This window comes from Panthera onca, chromosome C1 (assembly GCF_046562875.1).
Source record: "Panthera onca isolate mPanOnc1 chromosome C1, mPanOnc1 haplotype 2, whole genome shotgun sequence".
Taxonomy (NCBI): domain Eukaryota; kingdom Metazoa; phylum Chordata; class Mammalia; order Carnivora; family Felidae; genus Panthera; species Panthera onca.
Window position 1 is genome coordinate 62,379,211 of NC_138346.1, and position 16,842 is coordinate 62,396,052.

The following is a 16,842-nucleotide window of genomic DNA, read 5'->3' on the forward strand; positions in this document are numbered from 1 at the left end:
CAAATGGGCCACAAACTCCTTAGTGTCCTGTGTCTAACCACAGGGGGAAATTTTCCTCTGTGTATCTTTAAGGCCCAGGGGTAGGGTGATGTGGGAAGTGGCCTGTTTGCACTGTGTGGAATGCTCTCATCTGTGAGAGAGTTTTATACAATCTGCTATGACTGCAATTAGGAGGAAACTACAACTTCCTGGGATAATTATGAGAAATAACATTTGCCTTTAGGTGGCAATTTCAGCCTTTTTGGACAGAATAGACTCAAGTTTTATATAGCTGCTACTGTGAAAAGTAGTTTCCAGTGTCAATAATAGTGGTGATATCCCCATTTGCATATTTTTAGAAGCTCTTCTGGAAAGTTTTGCATTTTCTGTAATATCACAAAGGACCCCTTCTGTTTACAGTTGCTTAGAACTAAGAAGACAGATATTTACCCAAGTTTTCTTGGCTTCCTTTTGCTCCCTTGATATTCTAGAGTTCCCTGTGGAGAGGGCCAAGAACACACAGTCAAAGCAAAGCAGCAAGTCGTTAATTTTTAATTCAAAGTGATTTTGTGTTGAATGCAAGCAGATGCTGATAATATCAGAAGTCACAGCATAATTTTTTTGATCAAAGGGCTCAAGTGAGCCTGATGAAGCATGCATCTTGCTCGTCTTTGATAAACCACATCAATTATTCACCGTGAAGGCAGACATCCTGACATGAAAGCAACAGATAAAGAGCCTAAGCACATGTTCAAGAAGAGAGCATAAGAGAGTGGGGGTGGGGCTGGAGGGGCTGGAACAGGTATTAATAACAGAATTATTAACTGGAAACAAAGCCAGTGAAACAGCTTTATGGCCACTTTGAACTCACATTTAACTGGTTATAGTACATGGTGTCCTCAGGGCTACTCAACATTTTGGGCTGCTGACATCTTCGGCGAGGTGTTCGCTGCTTCTGTACAAGACCATTTTCTGAAACTGCTACAAGACAGCAAAACTTTACTGTAAACCATCTAAGGTATTGGGAAAATTAGGTAAAAATCGCTCTTCACATAAATGCACTTAGTGGAAACTGTGTCTCATTTTAATGGGCATGTTGGAGCTCTGCTAATATTGGCAGAAATGTCATCCTAAAACACATACACACACATAGGAATTGCTAAGTGTAAACAAGGGCCACTGTCTGTAACTTTGCCTTCATCTCTCTTATCTAAATCAGAAGTCAAGAGTGACAGAAAGCAAATTGGTTTGTCCATGCTGGTGAAGTAGAGGTTGGTGGCCAGCCTTTGTAGAGCACAGAGTCCTATCTTCATGGGATAACTCAGGACAATGAAGGCAATCCGGGATAGTTTGCACCACATCTTACAGTGAGGGTTCAAAGACATCTGGAGCACACACCCTCTTGGGTAGATGAGAAGCAAACCTTTTGGTGGGATACGTTTCGGAGGGAAAATGGCTTGAGCTAGTATTTACTGAAATGCTTTGAACAATACCATTGATCCATGCAATCTCTGGAGATAGCGTAAAGGAGAAGGGGAAAAGATAATTGCATGATTTCACAGAGCAGCCTCTCTGTGTTAGCCCCGATTTCAGAACCCTGGACCAAGAGTGAACTGGAGTTTAAGAAACCACGTGTCCAATGAAGTCATGATTTATTTCCCTTCCAAGCAGATGATTTTTGTGGAATCTGCTGTCCTTTTGGCACTATATCTGAATCAGGATTTAGCAGTTTTAACTTCTTGCCAACACACACACACACACACACACACACACACACACACACACACACCAGAGCTGCCACACAATACTGTTTATGAATGTTACAGTCCAGAGAAGAGTTCTCACTTTCCTGGACCGAGTGTGTATCATATTCATAAAACAGGGTTGTAGATTTGTACCTGGAATCATAGTTTGACTTCACTGGAGGTTCTTACTATTTAGGGAAACTTTGGGGGAATTTTCTAAGTGAAGAATGACTTAGCAAGGACCATTATGAATAGCAAATTATCAGTTTCCTAAGTATGAAGTTTCACACCTTTACTGTTCTTGAACTGGAACCTATCTATATTGGCCAAGACTATTAGAACCATACAAGGATTTAGGAACTATTTATTCTAAATGCCTATTTTTTAATTTTTTTTTTGGAAAAGAAAACAGGCCCACAAGTGTTGAATGACTCATCCTAGATGAAATGGGAGAGTGAGGACCTAACCCTAGACTCTTACCTCCTGTTCTGGAAGCATTCTTTTTAAAACTATAGCATACTGTCCTTCTTAACAAGAAACTTTTTTTGTAAGCTGAGATCTAAGTAAAAGTAAGCTCCATTGTGCTATGTTGCTTGCAGAAGGTTCTAGTAGCCATTAAAGATATCCCTGTACACATCTTCAGGAAGTCTGTGTAGAGGGCAGGACTCCAGTATCTTGGGCTGGCATCATCCTCAGAGTATAAGGAATCCAGAATTGATATGGGTTCTTTCTGATACTTCCAACATACCTACCGCCTGCTTGGTTTGTGAAGTCCATATGCTGTAATATGGTAGGACACAGGTGCCCTGTCTCATCTCCTCTGATTTATAGATTAATGAACAGAAGTGTATAGAGTTAAAGTTGCTGGTGCGAACATGCACTAGAGATCTGACATCTATTCTCCCTTAGACTTCTTAACGTTATGGGAATTCCAACCTTGGAAACTCGAAAGACTGATCTTAAATAGTTTCTGAGTTCAGCTGGAGTTCAGCCCAGTTCAGCTGGACTTCATATAGTGTTTACATTTAATCAGAAACTTTTATTTATATTCTCAACTGGGGATACTTAAGATGTGGTTCGCAAATTTTGTTCTCGATGAATTTGCTATTCCATGGGTGGGTATTCTTTTCCTGATTTTTAGAACTTAGGAATTAAGTTATTGGGCATAATTTTCACAATTTTAGCATTTCTCCCATAAATTAAAAAAAAATCTGTTGGTGTCTGATGGTATCTATACTATACTAGAATCTAGTATAAGCTGGTGTCGGATTTAGCATTAAATTTTAATTTTAATTATTTTAACTTAAATATCTCCATGTCTCACAATGTTTTACAGAGTGCCATAACTTACAAGAGTTTTGCCATTGGAACAAATTTGAGTATCACTGGTGTGTGATCAATAATAAGAAACCAAATAAATATTTGGGAAATGAATCATTATTTAATAAATGCTGTTGAATGGGGCACCTGGATGGCTCTGTTGGTTAAACTTCCAACTTCAGCTCCTCAGATCATGACCTCACAGCTCATAGGTTTGATCCCTGCATCAGGCTCTGTGCTGACAGTTCAGAGCCTGGAGCCTGCTTTGGATTCTATGTCTCCCTCTCTCTCTGACCCTTCCCCCCTCACACTCTTGTTTCTCTCTCTCGAAAATAAATAAAATGTTAAAAAAAAATAAATGCTGTTGGAACAATTTGATAGTAATATACAAAAAGTATAACTTAAATATAGACCTTATAAGGTTTATCCTATATGTAAGGTACTTTGCTGGACATTGTGGGGAAAACAAAGAAAAATAAGGCAAGGTCCCTGCCTTCAGTCTAGTAGACAGCATTGAGTCTTAAGAGGTTAAGAGACTTGTCATAAATTAGTGCTGCTGGGCTCAAGTTAGTGTTAAAAATTTTTTAAATCTTTTACTTTTCTCAATATGCTTTTTGATTCTTACAGGCCACAATAAATTCCAGATGAGTTATATAGTTAAACATTTTAAATATTCCTATAAAAACCTTAAAGGGAAATGAAATAGACTATTTTAACTGTGGAAGAAAATATTAATGACAAAGATGGGTCCAATTAGAGTAAAATATTCTATATGATAGACAGTAACAAAACTAAGATGAAAGGAAGTGCAATAGAAAGATAAAAACAAATTTAAAAATATATACACACAAAAGTCTACTATCCATAATGTGGAAAGGCTGAGGTGAGAAAAAGATGGAGAAAAAATCATATATGTTGAAATATACAATGAAATGAGATAGTGAAAAATGTTTAGCCATCCGGACAAAGAGCTTCAACTAAAACAACTACCACTGCCTTTCTATTAATTAGGATAAATAAAAGATCAAAAGACAATGTGGGAGTGGCCCCACATACACAGATGAATCCATAGGCTCCACCCCTCCTGACGTCCAACTTGATGATAGATAGTGAAAGCTAAGCAACTTGTGCCGACAAACATGTCCCAAGGACGTCAACCAGAGGAAGAAAAAAAGACAATTTGTACAATGGTGTAAGATTTTTTTTTTTTTTTGCATTGGAAAAAGGCTAGAAAGATGATAAATATTTAATAGTTGAGGAGAAGTTAACTGTGAGATATGAATGTTGGTGTCATACCACGAAGGCACAACAAGGATAAATTTAAGGTATGCTGTTGATAGATGAAAATTCAAAATTCAGGAAAAGAAGCAAATATAAAACAGCATATAGGACATTGATGAAATCTAAATGTTTATGTACATTGAGAAGTTTTTTTTTCCTTTAAAAATTAAAAAAAATCAATAAGGCATGTAGAGCAAAATTATTCTTTGATTCAGTAGACAAAGAAACTACAGCTAAGAAAGATAAATCTGGAAGTGACAGAGTCGAAGCCACAACCCCTGTCTTTTGAGCCAATCAGTTTGCTTACAGGAGACATAAAACAATCTGGCAATTACCTAGTTCATTTGATTAGTTTATGTAGACAAAATAGGCAATTCAAGTTTGAAGGTAAACATTAGTATATGAGTTATTTGAAGACAATGTTAGTATTCTGAAAGTGGCCTATTCTTACTTCACATAAGCATTTGTAAACCAAGCCAAACTCTCCAGTTTGTAATCCTCTGGAGGCTACCTCCCCATAAAGCTTTTCGAAAGTATATCACGTCATGAGTACTATTTAACATAGGTCTCTTTCCCCTTCAAGAATCCCTGCACCTTCTTTTCCCCTTGCACCTTTTGATTTCATATTTGAGACCCTGAACACACCTTTCTCTTCTGAGCTGACACAGAACTTTGTCATAAACAGGAGATATGCCTGTCATAAAATGGAAGAAATGTAAATGACACCTCAGTGAGGAGCGCTGGGACAGGCATACTTCTCTCTCTAACCCCAAATCACCACACTCTGCGGCTGCACAACTGGCTGAGTCCTTGGTGAGAGACAAACAGCTGAATTCAGTTGATGGCTTCGTTACATAACTTCAAACAACTGGTTTGGAAATTTCATATTCCAGTTCTTTTTATCGAACATGCAGGTATATCCAAGCTAGAGTTGCCAGATCAAATACAGAACACCCAATTAAATTTGAATTTCAGATAAACAACCAATACTTTTTTTAATCTACTAAAATCCTGTGCGATATTCAGGACACACTTGTATTAAATTAAAAAGTGATCAGTTATTCATTTGAAATTCAAATCTAGCTGGGTATTCTGTAGTTTTTGTTGTTGTTAAATCTGGCAACCCTAATTCACAAGCACAATTTCAAGTCGCAAACAAGGCGTTTTGTTCCCTCCTAGGGTCTCAGAGATGAAGAAGGAAACTATTTCCTCTGCTCTAATTGACTTGCTGAGTTACAGCTATTTTGGCTACAAATGCTCTTCTCTACACTGTCCCCTAACACTTAGGGTTTCACTTTTTATCACCCATTACAGATGTGCCATTCTGATCCATTTCCTAGCAGGATCGTAGTGAGGGAAAGACAACCACAGTGAAGGCAGGATGGGGCATACAGCCCAAATATTTCCCTGCTTAGTGGGACAGTATGAACTCTGGGCCCCCATGGAATGGACAGGTAATGGGCAGGGTTCCTGGGAGGAGAGAGAGAGAGAGCACACCAGGAGAACCATGGTCATATGCACCCTTCCTGTGGGCCCTCAGCAGGCAGGAATATGTTCTGAGTGGCAAGACTGCCAATCTATCTGATTGCCATTTTGTGGATGAGCCTTTCCTAGGGTCATTTGCCAAGTAAAACATCTCCTTGAAGCAAGTAGTGTTCAGTGTTCTAGATTTACAGATGGCAAATCCCACGTGGGGTTACTAGATATTTCCCTGAGGCACAAAACAGAATTAAGAGTTATGCAATTCATTTACAGACTTCTGTCAACTCTGCATAAAGGGAGGTACATCATTTCTGTGACCAAAGTTCTCAGGGCAACTGGAGGTGACAGTAGCCTAGCTGTCAGCTGGATTATCTTTCTCCTCAATGATAGCCGACCATGCTGCATGGCACCCCGGTGACACTTAATGAAACAGCTTCCAATGAGATGACTTGGCTTTTCTGGCTCTGTGCCTCTTCACTTACCATTTCATTTTTATGTATCAAATCTTGTTTTACAAAGTAGCTTTTTATTTATTTCATCTCATTTTGGGAAGGACAACTAACCCCAAAGAGATAACAAAGGCATAAAGAGATTAAGAGATCACATAGCAGTTAGAGACAAAGTCCAACTGAGAATTCAGGTTTCCGAATGTCCTCACCAATGATCATTTTCTTTACATTACACAAGTGGTTCAGTTTTTAGAAATACTGGTGCCCAGATCAGGACCTAGGCATGGATATTAAAAAAAAAATCTCCTTGGATAGTTCTAATGTACAGCCAGGGTTGAGAGCCACTATACTAGACCATACTAAATCTTTCCTTAACAATAAGAACCACATTGGCAGGAAGCCTGCGATAATCTGCACTACCTTAAAAACGCAGTCTAGGGAAGAATCTTCCCAATGTGTTGTAAACCACTTGCTCCTGATATACCCTGAGGCATAGGCTATTTCAGGGATGCTCAGAGTCTTGACAGGGAATAGGAGGGAAGATATTATGCCCTGGGAACTCAGATTTTCAAATTTAAGTCACGACACGGGGCTGATAAATCTCTGTGGTTCAGCCCCTTCCTTATATATCTAAGGGGTGTGAACCCAGGGAGCTTGGGCCCCTCTGCTGGTCTCCCTTCAGAGCCAGGGCTAGAACTCAGGTCTTTTGGTTCAAAATCCCAAAGCCTAGGCCATGGCGTTTACTACAATGCTTGTTCTTTTACTGAGACATTCTTATAAGTTTTCACCTCACCATGTCTAACTTCAGGAGGGACTAAGGAATTCAGTGGGTTTTTGTAAAACATACGCACAACCAGAAAGAGAGATTTTCTCCTGGGGTGCATGTAATTCAGATCTTCCTTTCTAAGATGAAAGGAAAGCTACAAATTTTCCCAGTTGCCATGTTATGTCATGAACAATCTTCTTCAAAATTGCAGAATTGCTACAAAGAAAATATCCCTGAGTTAAATTAGTGCCTGTGGAAGATGGTGGAGTTATAAATTGTCTGTGTGGAATTTTCTCCTTACTCGTTAGGGAAGTAGTAATAACTTCCCCTAAAACTATTTTATAGCTCAGGGCTTGGCATACATTTAACAAATAATGAATGAATAAATGAATGAATGAATAAATGAATGAATGAAATGGTGACCATTCACTACTCTTGTCAAGATTTATTCCATCTGTGTGGCCCCCTCTTTGGTTCTGTCAATCAGGATATTATTGCCAAGGCTTCCAATAGGAAGAGGGCCTTTCCTATCTTGGGACACCTCTGGGGAGACTAATCTACAAAGGAGGGAGATGAAGTCAGCATCTTAAAAACAAAGTTGATTAGTATTTTTTTCCTTTAATATCCTTTCAATACTTTTCTAGGACTATGCATTCACTTTTCTTAACCAAAAATCCCGTCACTTATTTGCTACTGCTTTTTCCCCTCACTTAACAGTAAAGTCATAAGTATTTTCCGTGATATTAACCTACCTTAAAAATAGTATACTTCGGGGCACCTGGGTGGCTCAGTCAGTTGAGCATCTGACTCTTGATTTCAGCTCAGCTCATGATCCCAGGGCAATGGAATCAAGTCCCAAGTTGAGCACCAGGCTGAGCATGGAGCCTGCTTGGGATTCTCTCTCTCTGCCCCTCTCTTCTGCTTGTGCACACACCCTTTCTCTCTCAAATAAAAATAAAAAATAAAACAAAAATAGTATATTTCATTTACAGTTATATTTTTTTAAGATTTGATTTTTTAAGTTACCTCTACACCCAACATGGGGCTCAAACTTGTAACCCTGAGATCAAGAGTCACATGCTCTATCAACTGAGCCAGCCAGGTGCCCCTAGAATTACATTTTTAAAGTAATAGATAAACATGATGTTCAAATAAATTAAGCAATGAAAAGTCCATCTTTTTGCCCACCCCATGTTCCCTTCCCCTAAATAGTAGGAAATCCTGGAACAAGTTTTTGTCTTCCAGATTGGTCTAAATGGCATCATTTCTAATGGTTGTATGGTATTTTATTTAATGGGTGATACATGATAAACTTATATAATTTCCCATACTGGGCATGGAAGTTGATTCCAGTGTTTTTTGATAAGTAATGTTTTGAGGAACATCTCAGAATGTGATCTTTGATAATCCACATTGTTTTCTTGAGATAAATTCCTAGAGGTTGAATTACTGGCCAAAAAGTATACGTATTAAAAAAATTTTTTTAATGTTAATTTATCTTTTGAGAGAGAGAGGGAGACAGAGTGTGAGCAGGGGAGGGGCAGAGAGAGAGGGAGACACAGAATCTGAAGCAGGCTCCAGGCTCTGAGCTGTCAGCACAGAGCATGATGTGGGACTCAAACTCACTACCGGTGAGATCGTCATCTGAACTGAAGTCGGACACTCAATTGACTGAGACACCCAGGTGCCCCAAGAGATTATACATTTCTAAAGGTCCTCACCAGCATGGGAGAGCATCTTTAAGAAAAAGTCTGATAATTCAATAGGTGAAAAATGGCACATCATTTGTGTTTGGATTTCATTTCATTGATTACTTGAGCAGATGAGTGTCTGTCTTTTCCCCCTCCCCATGTTTATTACCAATAGTGTTTCAGGATTCCTCTTGTGCTGGAAGCAGCAACAAAGTTCATAGGTCCTGCCTGACCTAAAATGGGTGGAACAAGTTGTTGTCTGTCTGTTGTGATGGCATGATAGTTGAGAGTTCCCACTTGCTAACAGGTCTGGAGATGCCTCTTTTTACAATTAGTCTGCTGTAGGAAAGCATTTCTCAAACTTCTGTCATCATCCACCTCTTAAACATTTTTTGCTATATTCAAGACACCTGTACTATTTATTCTTCATGTAGTATTTTTAAAATCAAAAATTTTTTTACTTAAATATATTTCTTTAAGAATGAAACTTTATTCACTGCTGTACTAAATAGAAAGCCAGGGTCATATGCCATAAATAGAAGTAAACCATAAAGTGGGGCGCCTGGGTGGCTCAGTCAGTTAAGCCTCTGACTTCAGCTCAGGTCATGATCTTGTGGTCAGTGACTTCGAGCCCTACATTAGGCTCTGTGCTGACAGCTCAGAGCTTGGAGCCTGTTTCAGATTCTGTCTATCTCTCTCTCTCTCTCTCTGCTCCTCCCCCTCTCGTACTCTGTCTCTTTCTCTAAAAAAAAGAGGAGTAAACCATAAAGTAAATATAATGAAAACAGAACAGTACTATCATACGTGAGTTAGATTCTGTTTCCCACAGAATGTTCTGGGCCTCTTTAAAGGTTTGTTAAAAAGAGAGGAATTTAAGACATATTAATACAGCTACGATTTTCTCCTAAATATGAAGACTTTAAACTGAGAATTGAGTAGCTTTCTTTTACATGACTCAGTGTTAAAAGGAGTAGCTTTCTTTTACATGACTCAGTGTTATTTAAGGTCACGTCCACACACTATTTAAAACTGACCTGGAGATAACCAGAGGCCCATGTCCCACACTTTGGAGAAATAACAGTGTCGTGAAAGAAAAATAAAAACAGTGGGTTTAGAAAAACTGGAGTATGAATCCCACCTCCAGCACTTACTGGAGATCTGAACCTGGTGATGACGATCACCCAGTCAAGGTTGTAGTGAAGATGACAGAAGATATATGCAGTGGGAAAACCTGGCAGATAAGGCAGAGCAGGGGTCCCTCAGGGGTCACCATAATTCTTGTTATATGAGAGTGGTCCTTGACTTTGGCTGCACATTAGCAGCATCTGAAGAACTTACAAAAAAATACAGATGCCTTGGCCTCACCCCTGGATGTCCTAATTCAGTTAGTCAGGGGTAGGGCTCTGGCATCACTGCTTTTAAAAACAGCCCCACCACCTGTCCGCTTCCAGATGATTTTAACTTGTAGCAGGGCTGGAAAACCTAACGACTTAACCCTTTCCTGAAAGCTTAGGTTGACTGTGCAGATTAGCTAGCTGCCATCTTAAAAAGCTGGCATCGGGTCAGAGAAGTTTCAGTTGGGCAGAAGAAATTCTGGGAAGGGGACGCAGCTACAGTAGGGCTCCCAGCCTTGTCAGGTATTTGCTTTGTGCTGGAAGCTGCATCACATGGCTTGAGCTCCAAGCGGACACTAATTTCCCTGGGCGCTGGGAAAATCATTTCTCTTACTCCAAGAGAACAATTCTGCTGACCACGGGAACATTATCTCTGGTTTCCAGAGGTATGATGTCGCGCAGTGCTCTTCTGCAGGTTTCGGTATGAATGAATGACAAAGCTGAAAAGCCATTCTGACCTACTAAACTCCTTTTAAATCAATCATAAATGTAGGACAAGAACTCTGGGGTGTCAGGAGGGTTGGGACTAGTAAAAAAAATGCTTGAAAGGCACAAGCTTAGCATCAGCAATGGGTTGCTATTGGTGTCTTTCCTTTTGTTTTACTTTGCATACTACTAACGATGTTTGCATCTTGTCCCATCTCTCTGCTTTTAGGAATTTTAAAACTGTTTATCTGAGGTCTCACAATACGCCCTTCCAGCCAGATGTCTTCATGTGGGGATGGCTGACTTCATCTGTACTGTCCCTGACAATGGCTGTTCCCTAACTTTGGCCTTGTGGGTAAGGGGGTAGGAATTAAGGCCAAAATGGCCACCCAAACTCTGCCCAGTAGAAAAGAGCATTAATTCAGCTTTTTCAAAAGTGTCAACATGAAAAAAAATCTAAGACCTGGATCTGATGCTTAGCAGACCTACAATAGCAGGCAGCAGGCTGGGAGATGTCATTTCTGGAGCTCCTAATGAGATGCAAATCACCTAGTGAACTACTCCGGAGCTGGGAAACAATGTCCTGGGTAAAAGCAGATAAAAATGGAATGAAAGAATGTCTTTGAAGATTGGAACGACATTTTAAATGCTTGAGGATATGGGACACCAGATAGTGCTGGTTTTAGTAAACTAATTGTGACTGGGTCTTTGATTCCTTGTGGCAGAGGATCCTGGGGCATTCATCCCCAGCTCTTTCTTGCTCTCTAAGTTGGAGACCTGGTCCCAGTTCTTGCTGTTAGTGTGCAAAGGGGAGGTCAGCTATCGTGAAACCAACACCGGACTTGGGGTCGGAAGGCCTGGGCATAGTTCAATTTCTGGAACTTACTGGTATGTGACCTGGGTGAATTGCTTCCTTTTCTGGCTGCCACATTTTATCTAACATAGTGATTTTTCGACAAAGGGTGGTGGTGCAGCACATCACACATGTTCTGTTATCCTTGAAGTCATACTCCTTCCCAGAATGTGAGTGCCTGTATGTAGTGAGAGATGAGCCTGATGAGACTTTCTTGCATGAAACCAGTGTGAAAGCAGAAAAAGAGAGAGAACCATTAGCCAAGAGGTTCTTTAAAGTCTCTTCCAACTTTAAGATGCTATGATTGCAGAGTTCCAGCCACTCATCTTCAAAATGGACATAAATGCTGTTGACCCTATTGGCCTTGTTGGAATTTAAAGAAGACCAATCAAAATGCAATCAGGCTTTAGGGAGAAAACTTCTCCATCACTATACCAGAACTTCATCGTAATAGGATTCATTCAATTAAAGAGGAAGGCTGCACAAGGGGGTGTTCATCCAAACCCCTTTCTTGGTCACTTGGTTACTGATGGACTAAAAGACCACATTTAATCTCACCCAGCCTTCCCAGCTGTGAGCAAAAACTGTAATGTACAGGTGAATACTGTGCAGCTGTACAAATACTCGCCCAGGTTCACAAATTCTAAAACCTTTTTTCATGTAGAGAGCAGTCATTAGTATGATTGACTTGGTTTGGGGGAGATTATATGCACAAATGATTGGCGTGTGTGCATGTGTGTATGTGTGTCACAGAGAGGGAAAGAGAGAGAGGGAGGGAGGGAGAGAGACATTGTAAAGAACGTATATAATAGACCAAATGAAATGAAATGTGATTTTTGTTTGCATTAAACTAATGAGATGCAAAAGTGAAATCAATGCAGTATTAGTGGTAAAAAATTAGATTACTCTGGTTCTTTCAGTTTTAATCTCCAAAAGCCAATAAAATAGGAAGTATCTGAGGGAAATAAAGTTCAAAAGAAAATAACTACACTGGGTTACTGTCCCATTTTATGCTTCACTTTGGAAAAAGTTGCCTTAGTACACTGTTAATTAAATTTGGTCCAACTATCCAGTACACCTTTAAGATTTATAAAAATAGTGAGACACAAAGGTCTCAGTTCTCGCTCAGATTAAGAGTTTAGACTGCCCTTCTTCGAGGTCATACAGAACTACTAAATTTCTTTGTCTTGTTTCTTATAATCTGATGTGAACTTAACAAAATCCGTTATGGAAACTACACGGATGGATGACCTATCACACCCCCCTCTTCCTCTTTATTCTCAAGGGAAGTGATCTTGTCATGAGGATGTCATAAGAGACCTCAGTCTCTCCATGGGACTCAGAATCTCTCAACAAATTAATGTCATCAACCTTTTTTCCACTTAAATCCTACTTCTCTGAGTTCATTTGACCAGTATAGCTATAGGCACATTCTGGCATGTCACGAAAAAAAAATAAGCCAAGCTTAACAAAGTAAATACTTACAGCTATTATCAGCATAACTGAAAATAGGTATCTCTTGTGTTAGACAGTGATTTAGGCCTTGACAACAAAATTAATCACCAGGCTTGTCTGCAGTGATTTTGTATACTGACACATTTGAGCTGACAGTTTCAGTGCAATTTAATTTTAAGTTTCCAAGCTAACATGTTTCAGGGGATCCATACCAGCAGTTCTCAACCCTTGGACCCTAAAGAAACACTTTTACAGGGACTCTGTTATCTTGGCTTAGTCCAATAAAATATTCACGATCAGAAACCTGGTAGCATTTATCTGACAATATAGAGAGAATCATATGAACAGGAGCTCTCCACTGGAGTGATCTTGGACATCCGTGATGGTGCCGGGAAATGCGCCACTACCTCCGAAAGGGCGGGAGGTCCTGGCTGACTTGGCACCTTCTCACTTCCAGCTCTCACTGCCTCTCACCCTGCATGAGCTGGGAACCCAGCAGAGTGGGGTTAAATGGGTTGGGGAGCCAGTCCAGCTGGGGGTCATTAGCAATCAAGGACCAGCATTAAAAGGCAGCAGGAGACTAAGGGTCTCTGACAGGCTTGGCTCCATGTACCATCTGGAAAGAGAGAGGCTGTTGAAGCTGGATTAAAAAAAAAAAGAAAAAAAAAAAAAAAGAACTTCATGGAGACCCCTTCTTGGAGATACAAACATGAACAGTGATGTTTTTCAAAGTGAGTCCATTGTTTTTGAGAGTTGGGCCAGGAAACCAAATTTTCAGGTCAATCTCTGGCCATAATGACAATTCACTGGTGCCTGGGTTGGGACCAGCCCAGGAATTCTAATGGTTTGATAATGGCTAGTAATCAGAACATCCATGCTGGATAATGAGGGAATGGGCATGTTTGTGAAGCCTAAAGTGTGGAGGCAGGCCTCATACCAAACACTTAGCGGAATTCTACACACTGTAGTATGATCTGTGACTAAAAAGAGAAAACCAGACAGCTTTACTTAGGGTGTGCCCAATATTGATTATTTAAGATGTAATTTTTGAAACAATGAAAATTTAAAAACAAGCTGGGACTCACTTTCTCAGGTCATTCTAAGACAATCTGTACAAAGAGGTGTTAGTCATAGACACCACATGTTGCATATACTTGGTCACTGACTTGACTTACATTATTCATTAAGTTGCTTCTCTTTTTTTCCTTTTATTTATTTATTTAAAAAATTTGTTTAACATTTATTTAATTTTGAAAGAGAGAACAAGTAGGGGAGGGACAGAGAGAGAGAGAGAGAGGGAGACACAGAATCTGAAGGAGGCTCCGGGCTCTGAGCTGTCAGCACAGGGCTCGATGTGGGGCTTAACTCACGAACCATGAGATCATGACCTGAGCCAAAGTCAGACGCTTAACCGACTGAGCCACCCAGGTGCCCCTCTTTTTTCCTTTTAGACTTTTGGGTGTCCCTCCTCCTTAACTATAAATATGTAAAAAAGAAAAAAATATTTAAAATACAGTATTTTATTTCTTTTGATCATAGATTGTTAGACTTACAGAATAAAGACAAGTTACAATGTGATCTTTAAGATGTATTACAATACTAATTTAGAATGAGCTGCTAATCTCATTGTAAGAATCACTAATATATTATAGTTGAATTCATAAGAGGAATTTTCATTCTAGCTCATTATTGTGTACTTCTAACAGAAATCTTCAGAATACCGTTAGTTCTGATTACAAAGCAGCCAGAGCAAGGAAAAAGACTCAGGCTGTTTTTGTTTTTAGATGGTGAATACACTTTCCTGATATTGTTAAGAATGAATGGTAGCTGAAATTATCCTCATAAAGCCTTTGGCAAGGTCCTAGATGCCTAGTCTGCGGAAAAAGTAACTGGGAAGATCTAGGACACTGTACTCTCTCAGATTCAGGGGAGTGGGGGGTCAGATAACATTGGTTTCTGATTCAGATAGTGGACATCATTTGGAGAACAAATCAAGTGGTCAATGACCAACAGAAACATACAATTCTGAGAGTTGAATCTCATTTCTAATCATCCTATCCTAAACTTTGGATAAATTTATATCCATATTGGCCAGCCTGGCAGAGATAGTGTTTTAAACACATTTTTAAAGTTTATTTTTTTATTTTGAGAGAGAGTAAGAGTGTGAGCATGTGAGCGTGGGCATGGGAGGGGCAGAGAGAGAGGGAGAGAGAGAGAATCCCAAGAAGGCTCCATACTCAGTGCAGAGTCCAACACGGGGCTCGATCCCATGAACTGTGAGATCATGACCTGAGTCAAAATCAAGATTGGGACCCTTAACTGACTGAGCCACCCAGGCGACCCCAGAGATAGTGTTTTAATGAAAGCTCCAGTCACAAAAAACAGAGTTTAAAAAGATACATCCAAGTCCCCAGAGAGAGAACCTTGCAAGCAAACGCATGGATGAATCTTGTTCTTAAGGTTCTGTAGTTAGGGTCATGCTAATTTTGATAGTTCTTCTGAAAGCTTTTAGTTTTCCTAGGTATATAAGTGTGACTATGTGCATGTGACTTTTAAATAATGGAAACCCAGTACTGATTAGAGTTATGGGTCCCTGGGAATGGATATGGCAGGTTTCTTTTGAATAGTTTGACAAAAATACCCAAACCTGATGCCTACTGCCCAATCTCACACTAAAACTTCATAAAAGATTTATATGCTGATTTAGTATGGAAGACAGTTTTAACTTACTCAGGTTACCCACCTAAGAAGCAGAGAGTAGAACCCAGGATTCATTGGGCACCAAAGCCCATGCCCCTTTTGTTATGGCCTATTGCTCCCCTACACTCTACTGGTGGGAGAGGTAGAAGAGTCAGGGGACTGAAGCGAGTGGGGAGAGCTTGAAATAGATGCAGAATGGAATGAGGGTGGGTCTTGGTCTGGGACTAGTATTTGGGGTATATTATAGGCCCAGCTAGTGTTGGAGACGATTATTTTGTGAGTGGTACAAGACTGCCTAGGCAGGTAGGCTTTTCAGCAATAACTCTTAGCAGTGCAAGTATAATGCAGAGGAAGAAGGATTAATCTGAAGCTTGGGTGTTCCACATGGTGGGTGGAAGGACCTAGTGTCTGTCAGAGTAACTGAACTCTAGTCTAGGCTGAAGGCAGGTGGAGGGGAAGCCAGCAGAACCTGGGAGACAGTGGAAGAACAGCTAAGGTAAGGGTGAGAGAGGTGGAAGGAGAGGCTGTGGTCCTATGGGGAGCGGCTCTTGATGGGTCAATGCAGCCATGGAAGTACATGCCTGGGTGGAAAATACATGAAGGTCATTGGCATGAAGGAGTAGGGAGCAGTAAAGTTTAGGAGATGGGTAGATGGGATGGCTGCGAAAAAAAATCTCTCTAGTTGGTGGTGAGATTTGGGAATGGAGAAGATGATAAATTAAACACTCACACATTCATTGAATGTAAAATGACCAGGATAAGGTGAGCAAACAACAGGAACAGAGGATGATCGAAGGGAGTGTAGATAGCAATGGCAAGTTAGCAGGACATGGATGCCACCCCTGACCCCTCCCCCACCCCAAGATCCTGCTGATGGGGCTCCACTGAAGACTTCAGGGGAAATGGTGGCCCGCAGAATGGATAAGTCAGAGGAGAGGAAACCCAGGAAGCAGTGAGATAAGCAATGAAAGCATAGGGGACTAGAGTGGCCTAAGTTTTAGGCAGTAGCCAGTGGTAACCTGCATGCAAGGCAGGCTGGAGAAAGTCAGCCTAAAGTATCACATGGAATAACCTCTGTTGTGAAGTTCCATCAGTGCCAGTGTGAACTCAGATCCCTGGGCAGGCACGGAAGCTAAGTGCCAGCAGGCTAAATGGTTCAGTGCTCCAAACCACTGGTGCAATGTTATTTTCATGCTCCTGGAAAGTAAATACTGAGTATGGAAGTGAGATTAATAGAGTTTGATTTATTGCTGATAGACTAGTTGGTGGGAGTTTGAAAAAAATGGGGGTGAGGGTAGAAG

General features: G+C 40.3%; 1 protein-coding gene across 1 annotated transcript in view; it reads right to left on the reverse strand.

The window, feature by feature from the left end:
* The window catches only part of LOC132671134 (myosin-IIIb), a 208,344-nt gene that overhangs the window by 2,417 nt on the left and 189,085 nt on the right, over nucleotides 1–16,842 (reverse strand). Inside the window, exons 16-17 of the mRNA XM_060621590.3 lie at nucleotides 851–957; nucleotides 430–476 (exon numbers count right to left, since the gene is read on the reverse strand). Coding sequence (XP_060477573.2) covers nucleotides 430–476; nucleotides 851–957 — 154 coding nt within the window. The remainder of the gene's footprint in view (nucleotides 1–429; nucleotides 477–850; nucleotides 958–16,842) is intronic.